General features: G+C 40.9%; 1 protein-coding gene across 2 annotated transcripts in view; it reads left to right on the forward strand.

Annotated features, from left to right (window-relative positions):
- The first annotated feature begins 1,809 nt into the window (after positions 1-1,809).
- The window catches only part of FAM9C (family with sequence similarity 9 member C), a 39,633-nt gene continuing 14,315 nt past the window's right edge, over positions 1,810-27,127 (forward strand). The window contains exons 1-6 of one of the 2 annotated variants that reach the window (XM_030934448.1): positions 1,810-1,881; positions 2,294-2,414; positions 2,593-2,624; positions 5,330-5,444; positions 6,293-6,401; positions 8,024-8,111. In XM_030934448.1, coding sequence (XP_030790308.1) covers positions 1,821-1,881; positions 2,294-2,414; positions 2,593-2,624; positions 5,330-5,444; positions 6,293-6,401; positions 8,024-8,086 — 501 coding nt within the window. In that variant the 5' untranslated portion in view covers positions 1,810-1,820 and the 3' untranslated portion in view covers positions 8,087-8,111. Of the gene's footprint in view, positions 1,882-2,293; positions 2,415-2,592; positions 2,625-5,329; positions 5,445-6,292; positions 6,402-8,023; positions 8,171-27,127 lie in introns of those variants that run through there. The other variant, XM_010383280.2, reaches the window with a different exon arrangement.

Consider the following 27,127-nt stretch of genomic DNA (forward strand, 5'->3'; position numbering starts at 1 on the left):
CTGTGTCTACTAAAATACAAAAAAAAAAAAAAAAAAAAAAAAAAAAAAAAAAAAACCAGCCAGGCGTGGTGGCGTGCGCCTGTAGTCCCAGCTACTAGGGAGGCTGAGGCAGGAGAATTGCTTGAACCCAGGAGGCAGAGATTGCAGTAAGCCGAGATCACGCCACTGCACTCCAGCCTGGGAGACAGAGTGAGACTCTATCTGTAAAAATAAATAAATAAAATAAAATAAAATTAGCCGGGCATGGTGGGACACGCCTGTAGTCCCAGCTACTGGGGAGGCTGAGGTGGGAGGATCCTTTGAGCGTGGGAAGTTGAGGCTACAGTGAGCGGTGATTGCACCATTGCAGCCCAGCCTGGGTGACAGAGCAAGACCCCATCTCAAAAAAAAAAAAAAAAAAAAAAAGAAAGAAAGAAAGAAGGAAAGAAAAGAAATGAGCACATCATGAGAAATCTAGACATAAAGTTTTTAGCTTTGTATATCCACTACAGAATCATGCAATACCCAGTGTGAGAGAATGAAGTAGGATAGGAGAAAATTACCTGCCGCTGCTGGGAGTCAACAATTTTCTTAGATAAAACATAAAAGCACAATGCATTGATAAAAAGGATGCAGCTGGGCGTGTTGGAAGCACACAGGGCATGGGAGGGAGCCTGGGCCCCACCCGCAGGGTGATGGCCATTCCACCCGAAGGGGCAGGAGTGGCTGGAACGAGTCTGGGGGCAAGGTCCTAAGCCCCGTTCACTTGGCCTCCAATCCTTAGGGCAGGGTCCGCTGGCACTCCCCACTCCCGGGTCCTTGCTTCCTTCACCAGGATGAGGAGCTGGAATATCGTGGGGACGAAGGCCTCAGAGAGCCACCCAATCAGTCCACAGCAGCCATGGACAGTCCCTGACGGGGAGGGTGTGCCGGCAGGGGGCGTGGCCCCATGCCGCACGTCACCTGCATGCGCACTGAGCCGACCAATCAGCGAGGAGCGCGGGCAGCCAGGCCGGCTGCTCTCGTGAGAACCCAGGAACCAGGCAGGGAGCTTCGTGGTGCCAGCCTCTTCAGGTCCTCTGAGGGAGCAAGATCAGGGATCCCTCAGGCGAGGTGCCCTCGGTGGATATGCGGGGAAGGCGGGCACGAGGCTCTTTGGGGAAGAGGGTGTGAAGGGCGGGGCAGCCAGGCTGACCTGTGAGGAAATGGGCAGGGAGCTGGAGCTGCCTGAGTGGTCCCCAGGGCCCAGGAGGGTCCCGGAGGCCTGTACATGTGTGCAGCGTTTGTGGGAGGAAGGTTGAGGGGGTCGACATGGGTCCGTCTTCTCTGGCCGCCCATCAGGACGAGATACTTGGGGTGACCAGGGGTTCCCGGGCGTTCAGGCTGGCTAGTGGGCAGTCCCTGCCCCTGACTGTCAGAAACAGGTGCACACTGGCTCAATCCATGGAGATGGTTGGGGAGATCCTGTGTCACCCCGCGGCCCTCCTGACTTCATGGGGTCGCTGGGGAACCCAGGGGCAGGGCCAAGCTCTGTCCCAAGGGCACTGCAGGAATCCCGCAGAGGCCGCGGAATTCTGGGAATTCTGCGAGCTCTGCAGCCAGCCCCGGGGAAGCGCTGGACGGGCCAGGACAGGAAAGGATGATGGCATCTTCTCCGCGTCCCCTCCTGCTCCCACAGGAGACTCAGGGCGCCCTTGAACCCGCGATCCTGATGGTTTTCATTTAACACGCCTCGTTTCCTTAGTTTCCTTAGTGTGTCTTTGTACTCACCAGGTTCAGAGGCCGCCTCTAGCTTCCCAGGACAGCCAGCCATGGAGCCCGTGGGCAGGAAGCGCAGCAGGATGGCTGCCAAGGACCAGTTGGAGGCTCAAGTTATGGTCGCCCAGGAAATGGAGCTTACGGGTAAACACAGTCCAAGGGGATCTGGAAGAAGGTGCACGCCTGACGGTCTGCATGCTTTCTGCCCTGGGGGCACACGGGCAGCCCGAGGCCCCCGACCCCTTCGTGGCTTTGGAGTCCACTGTGCATGTGCTAAGATGCCCCAGGTTTTCAACGCAGGCTCAAGGGCCTTAGGCTTCCCGTGGGAGGCTCCCCCTCATAGCAGGGTTACAAATGCTCTCAAAGCAGCTCTTCTCCATGGGTGCTGTCCTGACATCCAAGGGGTCTGACCTGTGAACGTTGTTTACTGAGACTTGAACCCGAAGGGTTTCCAAATCTACAAAGTCTACAAATAGTATGTTTCTCTACAAAAAAAAAAAAATGTCCACAACAGCGTCTTCCTCTAAAAAAGTTTGTCTTTTTTATTTTAATGCAGGAAAGGCTCCAGTAAGTTATGAGCATGAGGAAAGAAAACCTGTTACAGAGACAAAGGAGGGAGATGTAACTGATGAGCATCAGGAAAGAGAACCTTTTGCTGAAACAGATGAACACGTGGGGTAAAGTGTTTAAGTCACTTTTGCCTGTCGGATAAGGTCTTTGGGAAAAGTCAGCTTTGGATCATGTCGTCACTGTTCTGTTCTATGCAGAACATTTCACATAAGACATTTCTTCCCAACAAACATGGCATTTTGTGTAGCATTATGTTAAAATTTTGTTGCAACTTTTTTTTTACAGGGTTGATACCAAGGAGCTAGAAGATATTGCAGGTATATTTTACGAGCTATTTGTGGTTTATGAAAATTGTTTTTAACCATACAATTGTTACAGTAGGTTATATGAATTAGTGGATGACAAGATGGTCTGAAGTGCCTTCTTCTCATATATAGCATTTAATGTAATCTGTTTGATAATTTTTCTTACTTACCTTTTTAATTGTTGATGCGGAATGTGAGGATGCTTCTAATAAAGGCAAGAGGGATGGCTTTTCTTTCATACACGTGGAAATTTAATTGTTTGGGGGTATTAGAGGACATTGGAGGAGAAACAGCTCTATTCATTCCTTTCAGTGTACACACATTAAGTCATATATCAGTTTTTTTTTAGCTTTTACTTTAGGTTTGGTGGTACATGTGCAGGTTTGTTACATAGATAAATTGTGTGTCACAGGGGTTTGGTATACAGATTATTTTGTCACCCAGATTATAAGCATAGTACCTGATGGGTGGTTTTCAATCCTCATCCTCCTCCTACCCTCCACCCTCAAGTAGGCCCAGGTGTGTGTTGTTCCCCTCTTCCTGCCTGTATGTACTCAAAGTTTTTTTTTTTTTTGAGACGGAGTCTCGCTCTGTCACCCAGGCTGGAGTGCTGTGGCCGGATCTCAGCTCACTGCAAGCTCCGCCTCCCGGGTTCACACCATTCTCCTGCCTCAGCCTCCTGGGTAGCTGGGACTACAGGCGCCGCCACCTCGCCCAGCTAGTTTTTTGTAGTTTTTAGTAGAGACGGGGTTTCACCGTGTTAGCCAGGATGGTCTCGATCTCCTGACCTCGTGATCCGCCCGTCTCGGCCTCCCAAAGTGCTGGGATTACAGGCTTGAGCCACCGCGCCCGGCCTATGTACTCAGTTTTTAACATGAGCTTTTCATGTTCATAATTTAGCTATTGTCACAACTTTCTGATTTTGTTTTCTTTAAAGTACCAGAGAAGATTGAATCATCTAAAATGATGATTTTCTATTATTATTCCAGTAATAAATTGTGTAGTAGAAAAGGAAAGACAACCTTTCTACCCAGTGAGAAACATGTAATTGGATCCAAAAACTCATAAACTTTATATTGCCATGTGAAATGTTAGTTGCACTGTTATAGGACCATATCTTCAAAAAAGTTTGAGAAAATTTCTGTAGAGATGATGGAGACAATACTCTTATTTTTAAAAAGCTTACTTTAATTTTCAGCTCTTCTATAGTGACAATTCATACAAGCAGTATATTTGGAAAACTTTGCTCTGCTTGGTGGTAACAAAGTGCTGGTTTTGTGAGCTTCCTAATACATTGAGCATTATAAATGGATACCGTATGTAAAAAATATTTGTATTATGGTGCAGCTCTTCTATGATTGCCGAAAACTATTCTTAGCAATTGATGGTAGATCTCTGATCTGAAACCATGTTTGGGAAAGCATTCCTTGCAGTATTACAGTTTTCTGAAACACCACGCTATGGGTAAAAATGTCATGTAAAAAGCTCTCAGAAAATATTTCAAACGTGTTTTTGAATGTATTTCTTTATCTGTTTAAACCTAAATGTTTATACCCATGGACATTGCTTCTTTTATTAAAACACAGTTAATAGCATCAACCACGAGATTGATTAAAAGTACTTTGCTTATTGTGTATTATTTCTACCCTTTTGATGGTCTTATTAAATAAGATACTTTTTTGTGCTTTACATAATGAGTTGTGACAGTATTTCACAGAAACATGTCCTTTGAATTGTAGGACATTTTATAAATGTAGAAATTAAAGTCTGTGGCTGGGCGCGGTGGCTCATGCCTGTAATCCCAGCACTTTGGGAGGCCGAGGCGGGCGGATCACGAGGTCAGGAGATGGAGACCATCCTGGCTAACACGGTGAAACCCCGTCTCCACTAAAAATACAAAAATTAGCCGGGCATAGTGGAGGGCGCCTGTAGTCCCAGCTACTCGGAGGCTAAGGCAGGAGAACGGCATGAACCCGGGAGGCAGAGGTTACAGTAAGCCGAGATTGTGCCACTGCACTCCAGCCTGGGTGACAGAGCGAGACTCCATCTCAAAAAAAAAAAAAAAAAAAAAAAAAAAAAGAAAAGAAAAGAAAAGAAATTAAAGTCTGTGTTTGTAACCTTTTCTGCACACTTGAAAAATAGAAACTTGCCGGGCGCAGGTGGCTCACGCCTGTAATCCCAGCACATTGGGAGGCCAAGGCGGGCGGATCACGAGGTCAGGAGATGGAGACCATCCTGTCTAACACGGTGAAACCCTGTCTCTACTAAAAATACAAACAAAAAATTAGCCGGGCGCGGTGACGGACGCCTGTAGTCCCAGCTACTAGGAAGACTGAGGCAGGAGAATGGCATGAACCCGGGAGGTGGAGCTTGCAGTGAGCCGAGATCGCGCCACTGCACTCCAGCCTGGGCGACAGAGGGATACTCCATCCCAGAAAAAAAAAAAGAAAAGAAACTGTTTTAATTATTTGCTTTTTTTCATTATCCATCAATTAAGTGATTTGCTGTTATACCAATTGAAATTGGAATACTAATATTAATACCTGAAAGGTTTTACCTAAAGTGAGTAAATCTTGCTTTGTAAAATTATCTTTGCATTTTACATTTTAAATGTCCTTCCGATATTGCTGAACCATCAAGTCACATATTGATTTCAATATATGCAAAGAAACTACTTTTCAACATGAACTTTTAATGCATATTCATTTACTATCTAGCTGACATTAAAGAGGATCTTGCTGCAAAGAGAAAAAGGAGTGAAAAGATTGCAAAAGCTTGCAGTGAAATAAAGAATAGAGTTAAAAACGTTTTGAGAACAATGCAACTAAAAAGGTATGATTGTTGGCTTTTTTGCATAATGATATTTATATCATTTCTTTGTATTCATTGGTGCAAATAATTTCCAGACCTATCCTGTACATATTGGCATCTCTAGTGAAGAACATATTTTACTTGATTGTTCCCTAAGCAAGTAAGTTTCTTTAGTTTTATAACCTCAGTTTAACAGAATTGAGAGATATTAGAGAGATATTACCTAGAAGCCAATGAAGATGACCTCTTTTTGCCTTCCAGATAAAAATAGTCTTCCTGTAAAATTAATGTTTATCCATTTCTAGAAATATGGTAGCTGAATATAAGATAAATGTCTTCAATGTTTAGTCTGTAGATTCTTAACAATATTCAATTATGTAGAAAGGGATAACCTTATGTTGTAAATAAGTTATTAGTTAAATTGTTTTCACTATTCCTTTTACAAAATCATTGTTGTGCCAAAGTGGAGAAATAGTTAAGTGAAGTATTTCTTTTGGGAAATCTTACGGGATGAATGGCTACAATATTCTTGAACCTACTTATGAGAACCCATATGTTACTTAGTAAGAAGAAATGAAAAGTAAACTGCTCTTGGAGAAAATGATTGTTTCTGGGAAATTTATAGTGCTGTAAACCCTCCTTAGTCTTCAGCACGTAAAGAATATACGATAGCTGCTCTAGTAGTCAGTTAGGAAAGGATCCTTTCAGAATGAGAGTAACTCATTTCACCTTTTCCCAAAAAGAAGATTTTAGCTGCTACTACTCCCTTGCTACTTTATGGTATAAACTATGTCAAGTCAGTTTTGGTTTGAATAGGATTAATTTTTCATCTCTCTATGATATATGACCTTGTTACTTATGTGTTATAGGCAGAAACGTGATTACAGAATTTCTCTGAAGTTGCCGAATGTCCTTGAAGAGTTCACCACAGATGAGCAGAAAGATGAGGAAGGAGAAGGAGAAAAGGAAGAACAAATTGTTAGTATCAGGCTTAGCTTTATGATTAACCTATTGTATCAATGTCTCAGGGAGTAATAGTTCATGCAGAAATCCAGTGAAGAAGGAAGAGAGCATGAGCCCAAAGAGGGGGCCCATTAGTGGACTCATGTACCAGGGGAATATAATTGCCATGCAGCATTAGGGGTCCAACTGAGGTCAGCATCATAGCGATTAAGAAGTTAAAGTGAGCCGGGCGCGGTGGCTCAAGCCTGTAATCCCAGCACTTTGGGAGGCCGAGACGGGCGGATCACGAGGTCAGGAGATCGAGACCATCCTGGCTAACACGGTGAAACCCCGTCTCTACTAAAAAATACAAAAAAATTAGCCGGGCGAGGTGGCGGGCGCCTGTAGTCCCAGCTACTCGGGAGGCTGAGACAGGAGAATGGCGTGAACCCGGGAGGCGGAGCTTGCAGTGAGCTGAGATCCGGCCACAGCACTCCAGCCTGGGCGGCAGAGCGAGACTCCGTCTCAAAAAAAAAAAAAAAAAAAAAAGAAGTTAAAGTGAGCCCAGTTGGCATATTTATACAAGAACAGCTGTAGGGTTGGAATTTCCTGGGTTGGAGTGTAGCCGAGCATGTTGATAGAGGGAGAGTTGGGCAGGGCATAGACGCAGGGATGGGGTTATGATGACTAGCTGTGGAATTTCAGCTGGGACTGAGTTACCTGAGCTCATGGGTGGGACACTGGGCAGTGACAAGTGCTCCATTCAATAGGCATCAGGTCGTGACAGATTCCTGAGCTGTAGTACTGAAGTGAGTGACCTACAGTGGCAGGAAAGTAGTGGCTGTATGTTGGGAAGATGGAGAAACAGCTGATTGCAGTGGTCAAGGGCTGGGACTCTGGAGCCCCACTGCTTTTGATCCAATTCCAGTTTGACCATTGCTAGCTCAGGAACCATGGGCAAATTATTGTATCTCTGTGCTAAAGTTTCTTTATATATGAAAGGAGACATGGTAAGAGTACCTACTTCAGAGTTGTTTGGAGGATTAAAGGGTTCCTATGTAACGGGTTTATTTAAATTTTTCAGGATGCGATCTGGCCCATGGTTGCTGTTTATCAATGCTATTATTAGTATTATGTAGGCATTACGGTCATTGGGAACGACAAAATGTAGGGGATGACTGTGTGTGCCACGTAGTGCAGATGAGAACACTGTTGTTGGAGATTAGGTCAAGGTGCAGAAAAACAGTCATTAATGGAAGGTTCATCTATGTACATATTGAAATGACCAAGATTTAATACGTGTTTAAAATCTTAATAAGAAAGAATGTTTCTTAGTTAATTTCTGTATAGATCTTACCTATCTGTGGTCAACAAATTATAGGGAAGGTCATCAAATACTCTTCATTTGAAATCAAGAATTGGGATGTGCATGTTGAATATGTACAAGAAAGAAAATTCTTTACTCCATTACTGATTAAAAAGGTTATCGTTTTAGCATATGACTGGTGAACACAATTGTTTCAAATTGGTCATAAACGTTGTCTAAAATAAAGTGTTCATAGGTATTGATTTAAAGAGTATTTCTTTAATGCAGAATTATGTTTTGTAAGTATTAAAATTTACCCAATTTTAATCACTTTTTTGTTTTGTGCTTCTAGAAGATATTTCAAGAGCAACAAAAGAGGTGGCAACAAGATAAGAAAGGAACTGAGAGAGATTGAGCCATCACACGAGCAGTTCACAAAGGTCTGTTCTATTTGGTAACACAATACATTCTTATAAAATACAACACATGCATAAAAATAGAAGACAGTCTGCTTGTTTCTGAATGTATGGAAAGATATTTTGGTTATACATTTTGAATTACCATTTTCACTTTGAATGTATTGTTCCAGATTTAACATAATTGGTAAATGCATTAACATAAAACAGTATTTTTAGGATTCATGAATAGTTTTGTGGGAGTTATTTAGAACAGGAAAAGGTAAATTGGAAATTTTATCTAGAAATATACCTCTTGTGTATAAAAATTGATACTTTATGAACACATTAATGAAGACTTTATTTTCAGTTTTTAGGAGATCAGCGACAAATCTTTGGAAGGCAGAAAGTCCATAAGTCCTTTCTAGATGTCTTTTTCACTTGTGTTGTTTCAAGAGTTTTAGTTAAATAGGAAGTAGGCAAATATAACTACTGAGTACCTCTTTTATTTTCTGCTGTAATGTAGGACTGTTTTATGGCATATTCACTTTCAAAATTATTAGTGACTAGTAATGGTTTTACATGACAATTTGTAATAATAAGGGATGGTTCAGATGTACAACAGAATGGGAAAGCCAGCAGATTATTAACATGTGAATTGTGAATTATCTGCTGTCATACAGCACATTAGCAAATTGTCATCGGACAATGACCTCTTCTTCATGTAGATGTATATTATTTAGGAAACAATGGAATTCCTTTCTGTGAGGTAAGATATTCTTTTTAATAATCTTGTGAAAAGAAATGTTCATATGTCACTCCTCTACACTAACTGAGATGTGCTAAATAAACTGGGAAAGAGTTTGAAAATAAAATTTTCGAGCAACTTGAGGATTATCTATACACAACACAGTTATTTATATAGAAGTCACAAGTGGAGAACATATTACTATAATGTTCCCCAGAAACCATTTATTAATTGGTATGAACATGAGACTAGAAAAGTTTTCCTGTCAATGTTAATGCTACATGTTACCACTTAGGGTAGGAACTTCGGTATCATCTTGGACTCTTCTGAGTCCATTATCTTTCCCATGCAGTTATCATGAGGCAAGTTTTACCTCTGCAATGGTCCTTAAATTTCTTTTTTTAAATTGCCACTGAGGCTACCCTAGTTCAAGACCTCATCCTTCCTTTCTTATACTATTAAACTCTTTTCTGAGTTCTCTCTTCTCTTCTGAGCCACCTTTCATTGATCAGAAATACTATCTTCCTAAAACCCTTCCCTTCCAAAAATGCTTCTAGCCCTTCCCTCTTCCCAGCCTGTCAGTGGCACCCACATGTCAGTTCTTAGATATTCAGAGACTCTCCCCTTTACATGACCCCCTCTTAGGCTTGTTTTGCCGCCTTCTGTCTTTCTTCTCGCCTCTCCAGGTTGACAGCCTTCTCTGAACGTCCTCTCCATTAGTCTCATGCTTCATTCATGCTCTTCCCTCACAATGCTTTTTAAATCTTTTTTTCTTGTTTTTGATCGATTGAAATATTTTGCCAACTAAGTTGACATCAGTCTCCATTTTTGGCTACATGTCCGAGTGAGTTGCCCTTCCATAGCAGTTACATAAGTTTTGTTATCAATTTTTTTTATTCGTGCATTTGCTCATGTCACAGCAGTATGAAAGAGATTGTGTGTTCATTTTTTACATCTTCCTCAGCATTAACATACCACATTTTAGGGAGCAGGAACTGTTGAACTGTTTGCTGAGGGAATAGTATATATTTCAAACATAGTTATGTTTTCTCTAACTTGATGAGGTCATATTACAGACCATTCTATCCCTTCAATGAAAACCATGTTATGTGGACTATTAGTGATAACAAATGGGTCACTGCCTGGTGAAAAAATATGGTATTTCATAATGTAAGACTACCAGTCTTTTTCTGTTTTTGCTCCATCTTGAACATAACATGTTTATCAAACCATTTTCCTCAAGCAAAGTACGTGACTGTTGGACGTGCTATAATAATATTTCACTGAAATCTGGTATTAAAATATTTAAGTATTTGGAGCTCCATGTATTGATTACAGTTTTTAAATTTGAAATAAGGGGGCCGGGCACAGTAGCTCACACCTGTAATTCCAGCACTTTGGGAGGCCGAGGCGGGCAGATCACGAGGTCAGATCGAGACCATCCTGGCTAACACGGTGAAACCCCGTTTTTACTAAAAACACAAAAAATTAGCCAGGCATGGTGGCGGGCGCCTGTAGTCCCAGTTACTCGGGAGGCTGAGGCAGAAAAATGGCGTGAACCCGGGAGGCGGAGCTTGCAGTGAGCCAAGATCGTGCCACTGCACTCCATCCAGCTTGGGCAACAGAGCGAGACTCCGTCTCAAATAATAATAATAATAATAAGTAACCAGCATCCTTTGAATACTAAAAGCTGTTTCCTTTTGATATTTAATTTACTCTGTTTAAAACGTGAGATGTAAAGTGATGGTTTGTCAGTGAACTAGACTTTTTGTTTAAGAGTATCAAGGACTTGGAAGAATATGATGAAAGCCCTCTTTTTGGTGAAGAGAGTCAACTTAAAAAATAAATCAGCCGGGCGCGGTGGCCGGGCGCGGTGGCTCAAGCCTGTAATCCCAGCACTTTGGGAGGCCGAGACGGGTGGATCACGAGGTCAGGAGATCGAGACCATCCTGGCTAACACGGTGAAACCCCGTCTCTACTAAAAATACAAAAAACTAGCTGGGCGAGGTGGCGGGCGCCTGTAGTCCCAGCTACTCGGGAGGCTGAGGCAGGAGAATCGCGTAAACCCGGGAGGCGGAGCTTGCAGTGAGCTGAGATCCGGCCACTGCACTCCAGCCTGGGCGACAGAGCAAGACTCCATCTCAAAAATAAAAAATAAAAAATAAAAAAATAAATTAATTGCCCTGTTCCAAAATAATATTGTGGTAATTGTAAGTAGCGCATATTTAATCTTAAAAACTCAGGATTAATGTAAGCACTGGAATATTTTATTTGTAGAAATGTGTATCACAATTACTTAAATTTATTTTTTTGAAACAGCTGCAGCAATAATTGCCACTTATTCATATGTATCTTCAACCTCTGTTATTCTGATGACTGACAAAAGAACTTGAACCTATGTTATATGATACAAGCATAACTTGAGCTACACTAAACCACATGACAGTGTTTACTTAACTCTTGTATAAATTAGTATATCTCCTCTATCATTAGCCTGTTTGTTAAATGCTAGACCACGTTTCTATGATCTGTTGAAAGAACCCTAGACAGTTCTGTGAGAAAGCAGCAGTTGCACAGTTATATACACAGTCAATTAAATTTTAACGTTAAAGATAATTTAGTTTTAGGTTTGGCCTCTGTGGTTCTGTATCAGTTCCAAAAATGTAGAAAACATGGGCATGGAAAAGCACATTTTTGTCTAATAAAAGAAGACAAAACCTCATTTTATCTGTGCATTCTTTATATTTAATCATTAGGTTAAAGAAGCAATTCCAATGAAAGCTTGACTTCAAAAAATAGATATACTCTATGGCCTTTCAAAATTATTAAAAGTACCTTAACGTCTGTGTTCTTGAAAAAATTAAACTACTATAAATGATTGAGACAACTGAGCAAGATATATTAATATCAGTGCTGAGCCACTGGTTTGTGGGTATGTCATTTCCAAAGACATCAAATTGCCATGTAGTTTGTTTTGGTCCACCATTCAATGATACCTCCCTTTAGCATTGAATGAAAGTATTTTGTTAACATTTATGTATGCTTACAATTATTTCACATCTGTGGCAAGGTAAATTATGTAGGGTGCTTTGTTTTTCAAGTTTAGTATTTGTGGAGTATGTGGAAGTTTAAGTATATATGCATCTAAAAACTTAAGTGATGAATTCTCCTACCTTTCCTTTTGTAATGTGCGTTTTTTACATGTAACAACATACAAAATGTTCATTTGAAACACTTTATTTAGTAAATATGAAATTCAGAATATATTTGGAGTAAGTCAGTTAAATGTATTCTTTTGCTGAGTTTCTGAAATTCCATTCATGAATCCTTCAAAACACAATACTCCCATTGGGAGGAGAGGAGCGACTTCCTCTCATTTTCCCTTGTGCTTTTTATTTTAATTGGCCCCTATATACCACTTTTGTCTTTTCTAGGTTTTCCAAGTTTAAGGAAAAAAAAAAAAAGTTCATTCAGATTCTGGTTTTCTGCCTGCAATCACTTATACAGGAATAAGTGAGTCCCTATGGGGAGCATTTAATTCCTAAAGCTTACATTTTCATAAAGGATTTTCCTTTTACCCAAAGCGTGTGTTGGTGTATAAGTCTAAGTACTACTTCAGGTTTCTAAGAAAATCCTTATTTGAGATCTGCAGAGGTCCATATGAGAGTTCTGTTATACATACTGGGCTACGTAACCATTTATTCTATAGTGGAAGGATGAGAATTAGGACACAATGTACTTAGTGATGAAACAGTTGATATTTATGCCACCCCTTACTACCTCGAATGAGTAATGGTGTACTTTAAGTCACTTTGGCAGATATTCTGAAGGGAAGAAAGTTTTTGTCCTTAAAAGTTATTGGGGTGTGTGTATGTGTGTGTGTATAAATGTGTGTGTGTGTGTGTGTGTATATATATACACGTGTGTGTTTATATGTATATATGCATATACATGTATCTATACATAAATAATATGCATATACGTATGTGTGAATATGTGTACACACACACACATATATGACTTTATTTTTAAGAATTGTTTTTAGTTCACAACAAATTGATCTGAAGGTCTAGAGATTTCTCATTTACCCCCTGCTCTCCCACCATAGCATTCCCACTATCCATATCCCCCACCAGAGTGGTGCCTTTCTTATAACCCATGAACTTACATTGACATCATTATCACCCCAAGTCCATAGATTACTTCAGGGTTCACTCTTGGTTCCTTTTTTTTAGTGACTATTTTTTTCACATCACCTGTGCTATAGTCCCTGTTTTATTTCTCATAAAGAGAACATTTAATTTGTACTTTTTGTGACCATGAAATTTTAGGTTAGAATATCAGGAACAAGTCACACTAAAACAAATGTAAAGATCCACTTCTTTCCCGAAAATGGTAAGACAGATAACATTTGTTTATATATGCTTGAAACATTGCAGTTAGTGCTTTTAAATTCTAGATTGAAGCACATATTTTCTTTTGTTCCATAATAAACACCCCGTTTGAAGAATGGCTGATATCTAGAGCATCATATCTTGTAATATTGTATCACTCAATAGCTGAATGTTGAAATGTACAGTCACAAAGCACTAAATATATCCTTAGAACAATGATGTACTGAACAAAATTCAGAGTTCAAATGCAAAGACAGCTCCCAAGAAAGTTTTCCCACAGACCAGAGGCAAGTCCTTTCCTTCAGCAACTGAAACCCAGGAGAAACAGAGTCTCTTGCCTCTACCTCTTGGAGAGAGGTTCTCCTGATACCAGAGGGAAAGCGCCATCTCATCTCCCTGACATTAGTTAAAATTTCATCTTGGATTGATAGGTTAATATCTTTGTAAAGATATCTAAATTAAGATGATTCAGTCAAATCACAAATACTTGACTCACTCCTTAGGAGGATCTTAACTCTGCCCTGAATTTCTGTGCACACACCTGATTTTATCGCACTCACAGTACAAAAGCTCTGAGATGTAAAATTGAACCAGAACTGGACAGCGCATTGCATTCTTATTCAGGTGAATCAGGGCTCTCTCAGCGCTGCTCACCCAAAACACATTGAAATCAATTCTTTTTATTCTTATTTATTTGTAAAACTGACAGTGATGTATCTATGTCAGAGGGTTACTATGAGTGTCAGAGGAAACCATGGTGAGAAGGTTAGACACATGGTACATGTTGAATAAATGTTAGCTATTAGTTTCCAATATCTTCATGATTTTTATTGATATGTAATAGTTGTAAATATATATGGGGTAAATGTGATATTTTGATTCATGAATATGTAAAGATCAAATCAGGGTAGTTGGGATTTTCATCATCTCAAACTTTGATCACTTTTTGTGTCAAGAACATTGCAAATTTCGTCTAGGTATTTTGAAATACAGGATAACTGTAGTTACTCGAGTGTGCCATTGAACACTAGAACTTATTTCTTCTCTCTAACCGTATGTTTATACCCATTGTCCAGCATTTCTTTTTCCCTGACATCCCTCCTACCATTTCCAGCCTCTGGTAACCACCATTCTACTCACTACCTCCCTGAGATCAATTGTGTCCAGGAATGAATAGCAAGTAAGTGGTAAAGATGGACTAGTTGATAGTTAATAACCATGACTGGTCTATTCTTTGTCTGCTACACTTTCTTTCATCTATGTGTAAGTGCCTATTTACTCTTTTAAGACCTGTGTCAAAGACCACCTAATTCTTCACCTTTTCTAGAATCCGTTAGTTCTCAAACAAAATTGTGCCCCTTTTCCTCTCTTTTAGTGGTTTTGTACCTCTCAAATCCCATATTGTGGCTGTTATTTACTTCACTGTTACCCTTCAGAGTAAAAATTTTATCATAGTCCCAGTTTTACTTTTGGAACCTAGTGTGTTCCCAGCCATACAAGAGGTACACAATACACATGTACTAAATAAATGAATGATTGGTCATTTGAAAGAACACTGAATACATAGCAATTCTCCAATCTCTGTGTTTATGCAAACACAAGAATTAATTTTATTTGCCTAATTCAAACATTATCTTTAAATTTATTCAAACTTCCCATTTTCCATGAATTAATCAGACATCCTTTGTTGCTAGATTTTCACTAATTAACCAGTTAAATACATTTTGCTTTATATCACTTTAAAAGAGCACGTCAAACAAAATCAGACAGCTGGCCGGGCGCGGTGGCTCACGCCTGTAAACCCAGCACTTTGGGAGGCCGAGATGGGCGGATCGCGAGGTCAGGAGATCGAGACCATCCTGGCTAATACGGTGAAACCCCGTCTCTACTAAAAATATGAAAAAAAAAATTAGCCAGGCGTGGTGGTGGGTGCCTGTAGTCCCAGCTACTCGGGAGTCTGAGGCAGGAGAATGGCGTGAACGCGGGACGTGGAGCTTGCAGTGAGCCGAGATGGCGCCACTGCACTCCAGTCTGGGCGACAGAGCGAGACTCCATCTCAAAAAAATAAAATAAAAAAAAAAATCAGACAGCTTAGGTAGTTCACGTCTCTTGAGCTCACGATTTTAAGGAGTGAAGTTCACCCCGCCACTTGCCTACCTGTCTCAGTACTCACACACTTGCATTGATGTCCTGCTAATGTACATGAAATCAAATATCCATACCTGCTTTTAAGTGTGCCCTAGTCAACAAACAGGTCACTTGGTTATCATTGTCTTCCATCCAGGATCAAGACAAAATAAGTGCCAGAGAAAGATGTCCTATAGAGATTCTCACAATGTACTAGTTACACATAAACAAATTAATTACTGGAGCACACATTCCTATCTTTTAGAAAGAGAAGACCTGTTAATAGGAGTTGAGAGTGAAGAAAATCAATTCTCATTGAACCGATAAATGTCCCTTCTGGATAGTTTACATTGCCATTAAAGCAAAAAGTTGCCATTTTATCTGTCAGCTACTTATTTCTTGCATGAGCTATTCTGGCTTTTTAAATCGTATCTTTTGGCTGAGCATAGTGGCTTATGCCTCTAATCCCAGTACTTTGGGAGGCCAAGGCGGGCGAATCACTTGAGGTCAGGAGTTTGAGACCAGCCTGGCCAACATGGTGAAACCCTGTCTCTACCCAAAATATAAAAAATTAGGTGGGTGTGGTGGCACACGCCTATAATTCCTGGGGAGGCTGAGGCAGAAGAATCGCTTGAACCCAGGAGGGAGAGGTCACAGTGAGCCAAGATCGTGCCACTGCACTCCAGCCTGGGCGACAGAGTGACACTCCATCTCAAAAAAATAAATAAAAATAAATAAATCATATTTTTGGTCATTTGCCAAGTGCTTGGCTGTTGGGTACACACGGAATAAATTATCCAGTAAAAAACATCTCGAATCTTTCCAGCTACTTTTGATCAGGTACACCTGTAAATCTTAAAAAGCCTGTAAAGAAATACCTAACTAGTACATTGGATACAAGACATAGGACAATAGTAACTGAAGTTCTGAAAGTTAACTTAGGAAATTGCAATCGTTAGGGGGCGGAAATCCTTAAAGCCTTAAAATTCTACTAGGTGGCAACCACTGTTTATACACACATGCATTTCCCTCTTCATATTTGGGAAACTGATGGTTGTGTTTCCTTTTTAGGGTGGAAGAAAAAATTCTCCATTAAGAGAAGGGAAGGAAAATATAGGAAAAAGAACCATTCTTTGAAGGCACTTATTGTCCAATTCATGAGGAAGAGCTTGTAGTTCTGAGTTGCACAAGCATGCTTTAGTTGTTTTTCTGTAGGATACTAGAGGAGGTTCGATAGTTGTGTCCTCAGACCCAGTGTAGGAGATGGGTAAAAAAATGTTGATTGGATAAATGTGTTACTTTGCTAGTTCATACCTCTCTGAACCTATCTTGAAGCTGCTGTGGGGAAAATTTCTCCATCTTTTCTTTGTTCTGTCACCATTCAATCTGTTCATCTATTGCTTGATAATGTTTTTGCAATAACAAATCTTTGAGGTTTGGAAACCAGCTGTGATTAGTTTAAGAACTCTTGGTCCTACCCAATTTCAGCCTGTGCTGGGGTGTCTATTTCCTTTGTAAATTAAGGCTGCCTCCCCCTCTGCTGATTACTGGGGCTGATTGGTTGTGCCCTGCATTTCACTGGAGCCCCTGTCTGTTCTTTGGCTCACCTTCCCCCGCCCTTCCTTATTTGTAAAGCCCTGAAGGAGGCAAGTTTCCTTTGAATGTCATTAACACTTTGTAATTAGCTAGGAAGCCAAGGAGAATACCAAATGTCCCTTTCCCACCACGGGGCCGACTGTTTTGTTTTCTCTTCTGAACACCAAGCAGGAACTGGCTAAGATATGATGGCCCCTCCACACGAAGAGTGACTGATTTCATTGGGAAGTGAAATTTGCATGACACCATCAGAAGCTCTTGACCCGTCAGACTCAGAACTCAGCAAGCTTTTCTTTCCCATTAATCCATGGTTAATGCCTTTGTGCTGCATAGTTTATTCAGTCCACAGCTCCCTCCTCATACATAAACCACTAAAGGACCATGGATTCACAGGAATTACAATAAGACTACTGAGAGGCAGAGAGCGGAAAGCCCTGGGCTTTGGTGTCAAGCAGACCCAGGTTCAGGAGGAAGCAGGGATAACATATACTTTTTTTTTTAAGTCAGGTTGTGAGGTATAATTTACATATGGTAAATTTCCCCCTAAGGCGTGGCATTTGGAATTGCACTTTTCTATAATCCATGAAGGAAACTGCACTGAGTTCAGAGCCAGGAAACATGGGTCTTGCTCCCATCCCCCCAGCCATTGTCAATGAATAGCTCTGAACTCTGCATCATCTGTAAAATGTGTGAGTTGAACTAGGTGACAGTGAGGTCCCCTCTGCATTATAAGAAGTCTGTTGTTTTATATTTTAAATGAATGAAACAAACAAAATAACTTGTCTTTCCAAAATATATTCAAGAATCTCATGATTGAAGTTCACTGTTGAAATACCTAAGCTTCTTCTACAGTTCAAACTTATTTTTACAGTTGCTGCTGGAAGAATTTCTAAGCATGTTGGGATAAACAGTTCCCACTTGCTGATCCTAAACTAACCAGTGTCCCTTGCTCCCCCCACCCTAGGTCACCCTAGTCCTCCAGTCGGCTGAGGCAGTGGGAACAGGAAATCAAGTCTCTCAGAAAGTTCAGGCTGCCTTGAATGGCTGCCAGATTACCCTGGAGGGGAAGCTCCGGAGGCAGGCGGGAAAGGCTCCCCTCCTCTAGTTACAGAAACTCTCTCCTTATACTCCTCTCTTAAAACTACCTAAACTTAAATGCAAAAACATTTCTGCAGAGAGGAAAGTGCCCAACATTCTCTGGTTATGGATTGGGGGCCCTGTTTCATCAGTTTTTGATCAAGGCATTTTGGCTTGATTGAACTTGCAGATTGCTCTAGCCTTGTCTCTCCTCCCCCAAACCAAATAAATGAGTGCTTGGAATGAGTGAAGCACACACATTCCTGGATCCAGATTGATATCTGGAAGTGGAATGTGACATTTACCAGTGTAATGTGCTGAGATTTAGGTTTGTGGAGAGTATTTTTCCCAGGTAAACCTCTGTGGCCTCACTCCTGCAGTTGGGGGAGAAGAATGTGGCAGCCACTTTCTGGCCTTTCTCCTGCAGGTGAGCATAAAAGCTTAAGACATACATACCTGCAGGGGATGTAGGAGAGTGTCCAGTGGAAGGATGACCTCATTCCCTAATACCTGACCATTCATGGCAGCCTCCGTTTCTCTGAAGTCCTGTTGGAAGTTGATTTCCATGGGGCCTTTGTAAGTGTGACTGAGAAAACCATGCTAAAGTCTACATTCAGTCCAGTTTGCAGGAGCTGTTTGGAATCCGGGCTGCATTGTTAGGATGATGCCTGTTGGCTCTTTAGCCTGTTCTATTATTCCTAAATCACACGTGTTGACTTCTAACATACTAATAATTTTTGTTTTTATTGGGTTTGCCACTTGTCTCCTCTCATTAGAATGTAAGAGATGCGCCAGGCGCGGTGGCTCACGCCTGTAATCCCAGCACTTTGGGAGGCTGAGACGGGCGGCTCATGAGGTCAGGAGATCGAGACCATCCTGGCCAACACGGTGAAACCCCGTCTCTACTAAAAATACAAAAAAATAGCTGGGCGTGGTGGCAGGCGCCTGTAGTCCCAGCTACTTGGGAGGCTGAGGCAGGAGAATGGCATGAACCCGGGAGGCGGAGCTTGCAGTGAGCTGAGATCCGGCCACTGCACTCCAGCCTGGGCGACAGAGCCAGACTCCATCTCAAAAAAAAAAAAAAAAAAAAAGAATGTAAGAGATGCATGTCTCTTTTCTTTATTATTGTATCCCCAGTGCCTAGCACTGTGCCTGGGACCTAGTAAGAGCTTAATTAATATTTGCTGAATGACTTAATGAACAAGTGAATGCATGATCCCTAGTAGAATCCCCTCAAAGAGATTTTCATTTTTGAACCAAATCCTTGAATAAATTCATATAAATATTTACTGAGTCTATGATGTGAGTTAAACAAAAAGTGCAGAATAAAGAAATAGGATAAGAATGTGTCAACTGGCTAATCTCTCCAGGGAAGTAATAACTGAGCACCAAAAAATAAGCTACATGAAGCACTACTCAGGAATAAAAATAAATGAAATATTGACACTTAAGACAACATGTTGACTCTTAAAATTATTATGTTGCATGAAAGAGGCTAGACTCAAAAGATCTAGTGGGTGATTTCATTTATATAAAATTGAGTCTATAAAATATAATCTATAGTCACAGAAAGTAGGTCAGTAGTTGCCCAGGTACTGGGAGCGGAGAGAGAGGGATTACCAACAGGCATGAGGAAAGTTTTAGGGATGATAGATAAGTTGATCATCTTGATTGTGGCGACAGTTTTACAGATGTGTGTATACATCAAAACTCACCACATTGCACATTTTAAACAGATGCAGTTTATTGTATGTCAATGATGCCTCAATAAAGCTGAAGACTGCAAAAAGAGTACATTTTAATGCATCAATCAAGAACTACCCTTTGAGTGCCCAACAGACAGTCAAACTATTTATTTTGATTCTCGCTTTCCTTTTCTGTACCTCATCAGTATCTCAGCAGAATTAATTAAATAGGCACTCAATGAACTGGTGTTATGAAGTACATTTATGCTTGTTGTGATACATCTTAGGTTTTTATTTCAGAAGCAAAAGTACCATCACCATGATCCATAGACCTTTTACTTTGTAATGAGCTTCTCCATCTCTGTTTTCCCCAGGATAATTGTTTTTGCATTGTTTTATTATTTATTCAACAAGCATTTATTGTACTTTTTGTTTATGAATTTTTTCAATTTCCTCTGATCTCTTTAAAATTCTGATCCTGTCTTGAGAGATGCTAAGTGCTCAACTCCCACCCTTCCAACTCCAATCCTCTTCTCTTAATAAGCTTATCTTAGTATCTAGCAAGCAGGTTTTCTCTCCCAACATTAAGTCACTGGTAAAATGATGAAGAACACCAGACCCATGAAGGAAGATGAGGGGGAACTTCCAAGGCTGTTTACTAAGAAAGCAAACCTCTGTCATTGAGATCCTGTAGGTTTGCCCCAAGTAGGGGTTACAATCTAAAAAGAGTGTCAGTTTCCACTGGCTTTCCTCTTGTTTTCCACCTAGCTAATGAACTCGCTTCAGCTCAGGGTGAAGGGATATGCCAGAAGCAGGAAGAAGTGCTTAAAGTGAGAAGATACATGAAATGTTGATCTTTGCTTCACATAAGCCCATCTCATTTTTCTGTTTGGTGTTCTTTCTGTGTAGGTTTCACCTTTTCTCCAGATGGTGCAGTCAGTTGTGTTTGGGCCATTCTCACATGCATTGTGGTTTCCTAGTTCACGCTCACGGTTGTTTCATGACCTGATATGCCAGTGAACTATCTTCCTTTTTAGATATACTTGGGCCACATTTTCATCACCCCTACATCCTTACTTTTTAAATATTGTATGTGAAATCATCTCTCTCCAGTGAGCCTAGCAAAGTCATGACTATTTAAGGAGACAGCATAAGCTCTACACTCTAGAGTCCCAGGTCATAGGTTTGAGTCCTGGCCTTGAAATCTTCTAGACATCAGGATTGCTGATGACTCTCAGAGCCATAGTTTTTCTATCTGCAAACCAGGGCTGATAATACCAACCTGCATTTCTTAAAACATAGAATTTTATTGATGCCAACTCATATTTTTTATTTTATTTTAAAATGAATGTATTTCCTGCAGACCAACCCATATTTTATCCAAACCTCAAGAATAACCTGTGTCCAATGCTGAGGAATGGCTGAGCAGAGGGTTCCACTCAGTCTCACTGGTAGAATGAGTTCAGTTGCTTGCCTTTGGGAAGATCCTAACTTCTTAATTTCAGCAGTAGTTTTATTTGTGCTTTTGGTTTTGGGATTTCCTTTCTTTCTTTCCTCTTCTACTTGGATGTGTTACCAAACCTAAAGGGTCTTGTTAGAGAGAGAGAGAAATCTCAGATGTTGTACTGCTGTTGATCTAATTACACAGAAGACCTCCGGGGCCTGTTAGGCATTTTATTAATTGTCTTTAATCTAAGACAATGGGGGAAGTCTGGTGGTTTCCTTGGAAAAACCCAAGTTCAGATATTTAGGTCATTGATTTTCTGCAGCTTTCTTACAGGAAATTAAACCTGTATCCAAGTGATTGAAGTCATGTATTCAAGTCAGCTTTTGCATCCCTCCAATCACTAACTAATAACCTAACTAGTACTTTATGGTTGTCAACCACTAACTAATAACCTAACTAGTACTTTATGGTTGTGAGTACTGCAGTCCAGGTTGAATTGGCTTTGTAGATAAAATGGCTTTCTATGTTTATTCCTACAAAGATCTCTCTCTCTCTCTTTCTCATATTTTTATAGAATGGTGTACAACTATGATCTACTGAAGATAGCAAGAGTGACTCTTATGATCTCCTGTACTATGATCTGTGCATCTTTTCATTGTTGAAAAGAAAATTCTTAAGCCACAGTGAGAGGGTGGAGCAATCTCCATTTCCTGACAATCCAGACTCTCTCCTAATTGTGGCCAGACAAGGGACAGAGAAGACCACTCTTTATCCTGGTTACCAGACCCGCTCCCAGCACCCATGATGTTATGCCAATCAACTTTTATTTTTACACATACATACATACACATATGAACACACAGAGTTCTAAATTATTTTCAAACACCAATCAACCTTCATAAATGACCACCCACATAGGAGTTCAGAAAGTCCTCTTTTGCAACAGAAAGAAGATCACCCACTAGTGGACGTGACAGCAGATTGAGATCAGAAGGAATGGAAAACTCATTAGCTGCCTATTGAATTCAAAGGAAAACAGGTACTTCCCTCTGATGTACAGGCGTAGGATATCAGTTAGTTCCCTTTCATGTGTAAACACCAACTGATCTTGTGCTCATGGTAAGACTGGAAACAGGCACAGGGCATCCTCCTATTCTCCCCTGGAGGGAAGGAAAAGAGAACAATTTGGATGAAATGTGGAAAGAGTGAAGGGAGGAGAAAAAAGGAAAGACTGACAATGAGTGTACTGGAAGGGACATGATGGGTCACTTAAGAGAATGCCCTATATTGAGGATATGGAGTGTGAAACAGGAAAACTGCTGGCGTGGTAAACAGCTGCCTAAGCCCCCCCTGAACTGGGTGGATATGACATTTGCTTTTGTCTAGTTGTCCAGCACTGCTCAGTGAATCATAGGGACCTCCAGGGCATTGTAAACTGCTTCCTGTCATGCAGGGTGTTCACACCTTCCCTTCATATGGAACCCACAGGCCCATTCTTTATCAGCTATGGGGAAAGGAAGTTGTTTGTCATGACTTCAGATATACTCCAGACTTCTCTTTCCTCTGAAATTCTGCAATTCCAAGATTCCAGATAGGTTGTGGCATGGAAACCAGCATGAGGGAGCCCACAGAGCTACCAGGAAGGAGAATAGGGAGGAGTCGTTGGGAAGAGACAAATGGTACTGGGGCTACTTGAGGCTGTGTCTACACAACAAAACAATTGGCTAAAAAGGGAAAGACTCATTCAGTTAAAAGCCTATTACTGTGTTTACTTGACACCAAATCCCTGCTTTGATTGACTTCCCTTCCCTTCTGCTGAGCAGTTGTTGGACTGAATTGATCCACTGTGGCTTCAGCATAGAAAAAGCTTCAAAGCAGAATTTGTGTAGGGAGTCAAGTCATGGAAATGTGATGCCCAAAATACTATGACATCAGGAGATAAGTGAGAATTGAAACAGTTTGTGGAAGGTCGAAAGCAAAACTGAAAATAGGGAGTCTTAACACCAGGGCTGGTTCTCCGGTCTCAGTTTAGTACATCCTGATCGTGTCCAGGTTAAAGTGCAGATTGGCCTCATAATTTTAGAATCCTTGAAAGCTGGCAAATCCTGTTCCAGGGAATTATCCATTTCAGGTAAACAAGCTGTTATTCTCCCAGGGGTATTTCCTTTCAAATTACTCTTATCTTTTCCCTTGGCCAAAGGGCAGAACAGCAGTAACACTAAGGCAAAGTGACACAGGAGCATGGAATCAGCAGCCCAGGCCTTCTCTCAGTGCCCTTGGTGCACTTAGTACCCAAGGTTCTTCAGTCCCTGCCCTCCCTTGCTAATCCACCTGTTCCTGGACTGGGTCTCCCTGTCTGTGTTTCTGGTCTAGGGCCTCTTTCCTAATCCTGCTAGAAGAGTGATAGTTCAAAAATGACCATAATAGTCACACTATGCTATTATTATTATGAATCATCAGAGCCCTTCATTCCCTTGCTCTAAACTTTCCATTAACTGCACATTGGATGAGAAAAAGATCCCAGTGATATAAGGCCAATGGGTGGGGCCTCACCAGTCTTCTTTATTGCTCACATGCCATGACCGCCCATCAATCGATGTAGGTCTCCTCTCCTTCCCTGCGACACAGTGAGCAGTCTCCCACTCCACCACGGCCTTTGCACTTGCTGCCTCTCAGCCTGAGACTTTTTGTCTTGGGCACGGTGGTGCACGCCTGTGGTCCCAGCTACTCGGAGGGTGAGGCGGGAAGATCCTTTGAGCCCAAGAGTTTGAGGCTACAGTGAGCCATGATCACACCACTGCACTCCAGCCTGGGTAACAGAGGGAGACCCTGTCTCTAAAAAAAAAAAAATTAATAAATACATAAAGAAAATTAAGACCAACAAGAAAGAAAGTTTAAAATGCAAGATCAAGCATTTTTCTTTGCTATTTGGAGATGTGGAACATCCAACCGATTTGAAAGAAAGAAAAAAACTTTCCAACATACCACGGATTTGAAGAGCATCTCTTGCCTGGCACAAAGTATGAAAATGTCCTGAGCTGCCTGTGTCTGGAAGTCTGGGGTGGGGAGGTGGGGCATTGAGGGAAAGGTGGCTGCCAAGATCTGCACACTTAGTCTCACCTGGTTTGAAAAATTCCCCTTCAGTCTCCTCGGTGACCACCCTTCATTAGCAAGAAAAGGGAACTAGCCCAGATTTCTCCGTGGGCCACAAGAATCTGTCTGGTGAGAGCATATTCATCTTCATCTGCAAGAGACCGTAACTCAGTTTGACCTTAAAGAGACTTCCCTCCCACTCGCCCCCCCACCCCAGGATTCTTTTTTTGCCTTTGTTTCAGTACTATCAAGCACATATCCTAGAAAAATTTAAAAACATAAAAATCAAAACAAATCATAAACAGACTCTAGAAGCATAAGGCGTAAAGAAGCTAAGCCGCGTTTGGATGTGTACATTCAATTGAACATAATTTTAGAATCTCCTCCCTTGGATCACAGAAATAAACATTGTCTATCTAAGCTATGGGATGCGATGTCAAAATAGGATTCACCTTGAGATTTGCTTCCATCTGTTAACAATAGGGAAGAAAGGGAGGAAAAGAGAAAGAATGTGGCTCTGTTGTCCCAGCCCCCGGGGTTGCAGTTTTGCTCCTCTGCCACCCCTGCCTTGCTCTGTGGTCGCAGAAAAGTTACTGACCTTTCCGTGCCTTAGTTTCCTCTCTGTAAGATGTGCACAATGATACTGAGACCTCAGAGTGCTTTTGTGAGGATTAAACACAACCTATGACAAAAGATGTCATTCTGGCTGGGTGCAGTGCTCACGCCTGTAATCCCAGCATGTTGGGAGGCCGAGATGGGAGGGTCACTTGAGTCCAGGAATTCAAGACCAGCCTGAGCAACATACTGGGATCCTATGTCTACAAAAAGTAAAAAATTAGCCAGGCGTAGTGGCGCACCCGGGGTCCCAGCTACTCGGGAGGCTGAGACAGGAGAATCACTTGAGCCCAGGAGGTCGAGTCTGCAGTGAATTAGGATCTTATAATTGCTCTCCAACCTGGGTGACAGAGTGAGACCCTGTCTCTAATTTTTTTTTTTTTTTAAGTCATTCTTAGGAGAGAGAAGGAAGTTCTCTTGATTACTACAATCAATTGATAAGAGGGATTGTAAAATCATGGAGTCATTACATCTGAAATGGACCTTAGATTCCAACTCCTCATTTTAAGAATAAGGAAACCGAGGCTGGAACATACGAGTGACACATAGCATTTAGACACAAAGTTGGGTTGTTTCTATACAGACTGAAGCTTTTAGGATGTTGAGAAAACATGTTTTCAACAGTATATTTTTATAATACGTGTCCTTTCTACTGATTAATTTAGTAACATAAAAGAAATGCTTTATAGAATGATTTTTATATATAGTTCACTACACATTTTTTCAGAAAAAGATACATATTTGAGTGAAAAGACAAATTGGTGTTTTAGAGTTTCTTTTAGAGCATTCCAGCTTGTTGCTAGACTAAACTGGATGGATTAAAAATGGTCTTTAAAAAAAAAAACTCATCCAGTCAGTTACTGCTTTGTGATTATAAGTTTGTACAATCTTTTTGAAGTTTTTCTCACCAATATATATAAAATAAAAAATAGTTAAACTTTCTGAGTGAGCAATTCCGTTCCTCGAAATATATCCTACAGAATTTCTTGCATCGGTGTACATGATTCAGAACAAGGATATTCACTGTAGCATTACAAATGTTCCATAACGTAAAATACCCTTCAAACATCTCTCTTTTCTATTTTTTTTTTTTTTTTTTTTTTTTTTTTTTTTTTTGAGACAGAGTCTCGCTGTGTCACCCAGGCTGGAGTGTAAGTGCTGCGGTCTCAGCTCACTGCAACCTCTACCTCCTGGGTCAAGTGATTCTTGTGCCTCAGCTTCCCGAGTAGCTGGAATTACAGTCATGTGCCACCATGCCCAGTTAATTTTTTTTTTTTTTTTTTTTTTTTTGTATTTTTAGTAGACATGTAGAGATGGGGTTTTGTCATGTTGGCCAGGCTGGTCTCGAACTCCTGGCCTCAAGTGATCTGCTCATCTTGACCTCCCAAAGTGCTGGGATTATAGGCATGAGCCACTGCACCCAGTCAAACGTCTCATTTAAAAAATCTTTTTGTGAGTATGTAGTAGCAAACATCTCATTTTAATCGATGTTTAGCATTCCATTTTGTTTACCATAACTTATCTGACCAATGTCCTTTCATATTTCAAACTTTCTCTTACTACAGTTGAATACTATGAAAATTCTTACAGGGAGTCCTCGTGCAGAACAGATTATCTGAACAGGGAAAAATGATGAAGAGTTGTATATCTTATATTAGAACACATACAGTGTCACCCCAAGAGTGAAAGAAATGGCACAATTAGTGAGTTAATAAAAAACCGCTGCACGCTGCATGGTGTCCTCAAATAACAGAGAGAGTAGCCCCAAGGCATTGAAAACCACTAATGAATAAAGGAATCATCCTAGAATTGGCCAAGAGTCATTCTAGCTGCAAATCTGTCAGAAGCTGATTCTGTGGTGATTTGTGGAGAGAAACCTGTACCCTACAGCACTGGTTTTTAAACTCACCAATTGACAACACATTAGAGAATTTACTGGGTATGAAAATTCTGAATGCCGCAGGAACAGAAAAAGGAAATAAATGTCGGCGGGGGGGATTGGTGGAGTTATTGCTTCATTTCTTTTCCTTCCTTTCTTCTTTCGTTTTCTTTTGTTCTTCTTTTCTTCTCTTTCCTCTTCCTTTCTTTTCCTTTCTTTCCTTTCTTCCTCCTTTCCCTCTCTTTCCTTCTCTTTCCTTTCTTCTCTTCTATTTCCTTTTTTTTCTTTTTTCTTTCTTTCTCTTTCTTCTTTCTTTCTCTTTTCTTCTTTCCTTTCTTTCTTTTCTTTTTCTTCTTTTCTTTTTTTTTTCTTCTTTCTCATCTCTCTCTTCTCTTTCTTT

The sequence above is a fragment of the Rhinopithecus roxellana genome, chromosome 7, assembly GCF_007565055.1.
Source record: "Rhinopithecus roxellana isolate Shanxi Qingling chromosome 7, ASM756505v1, whole genome shotgun sequence".
Taxonomy (NCBI): Eukaryota; Metazoa; Chordata; class Mammalia; order Primates; family Cercopithecidae; genus Rhinopithecus; species Rhinopithecus roxellana.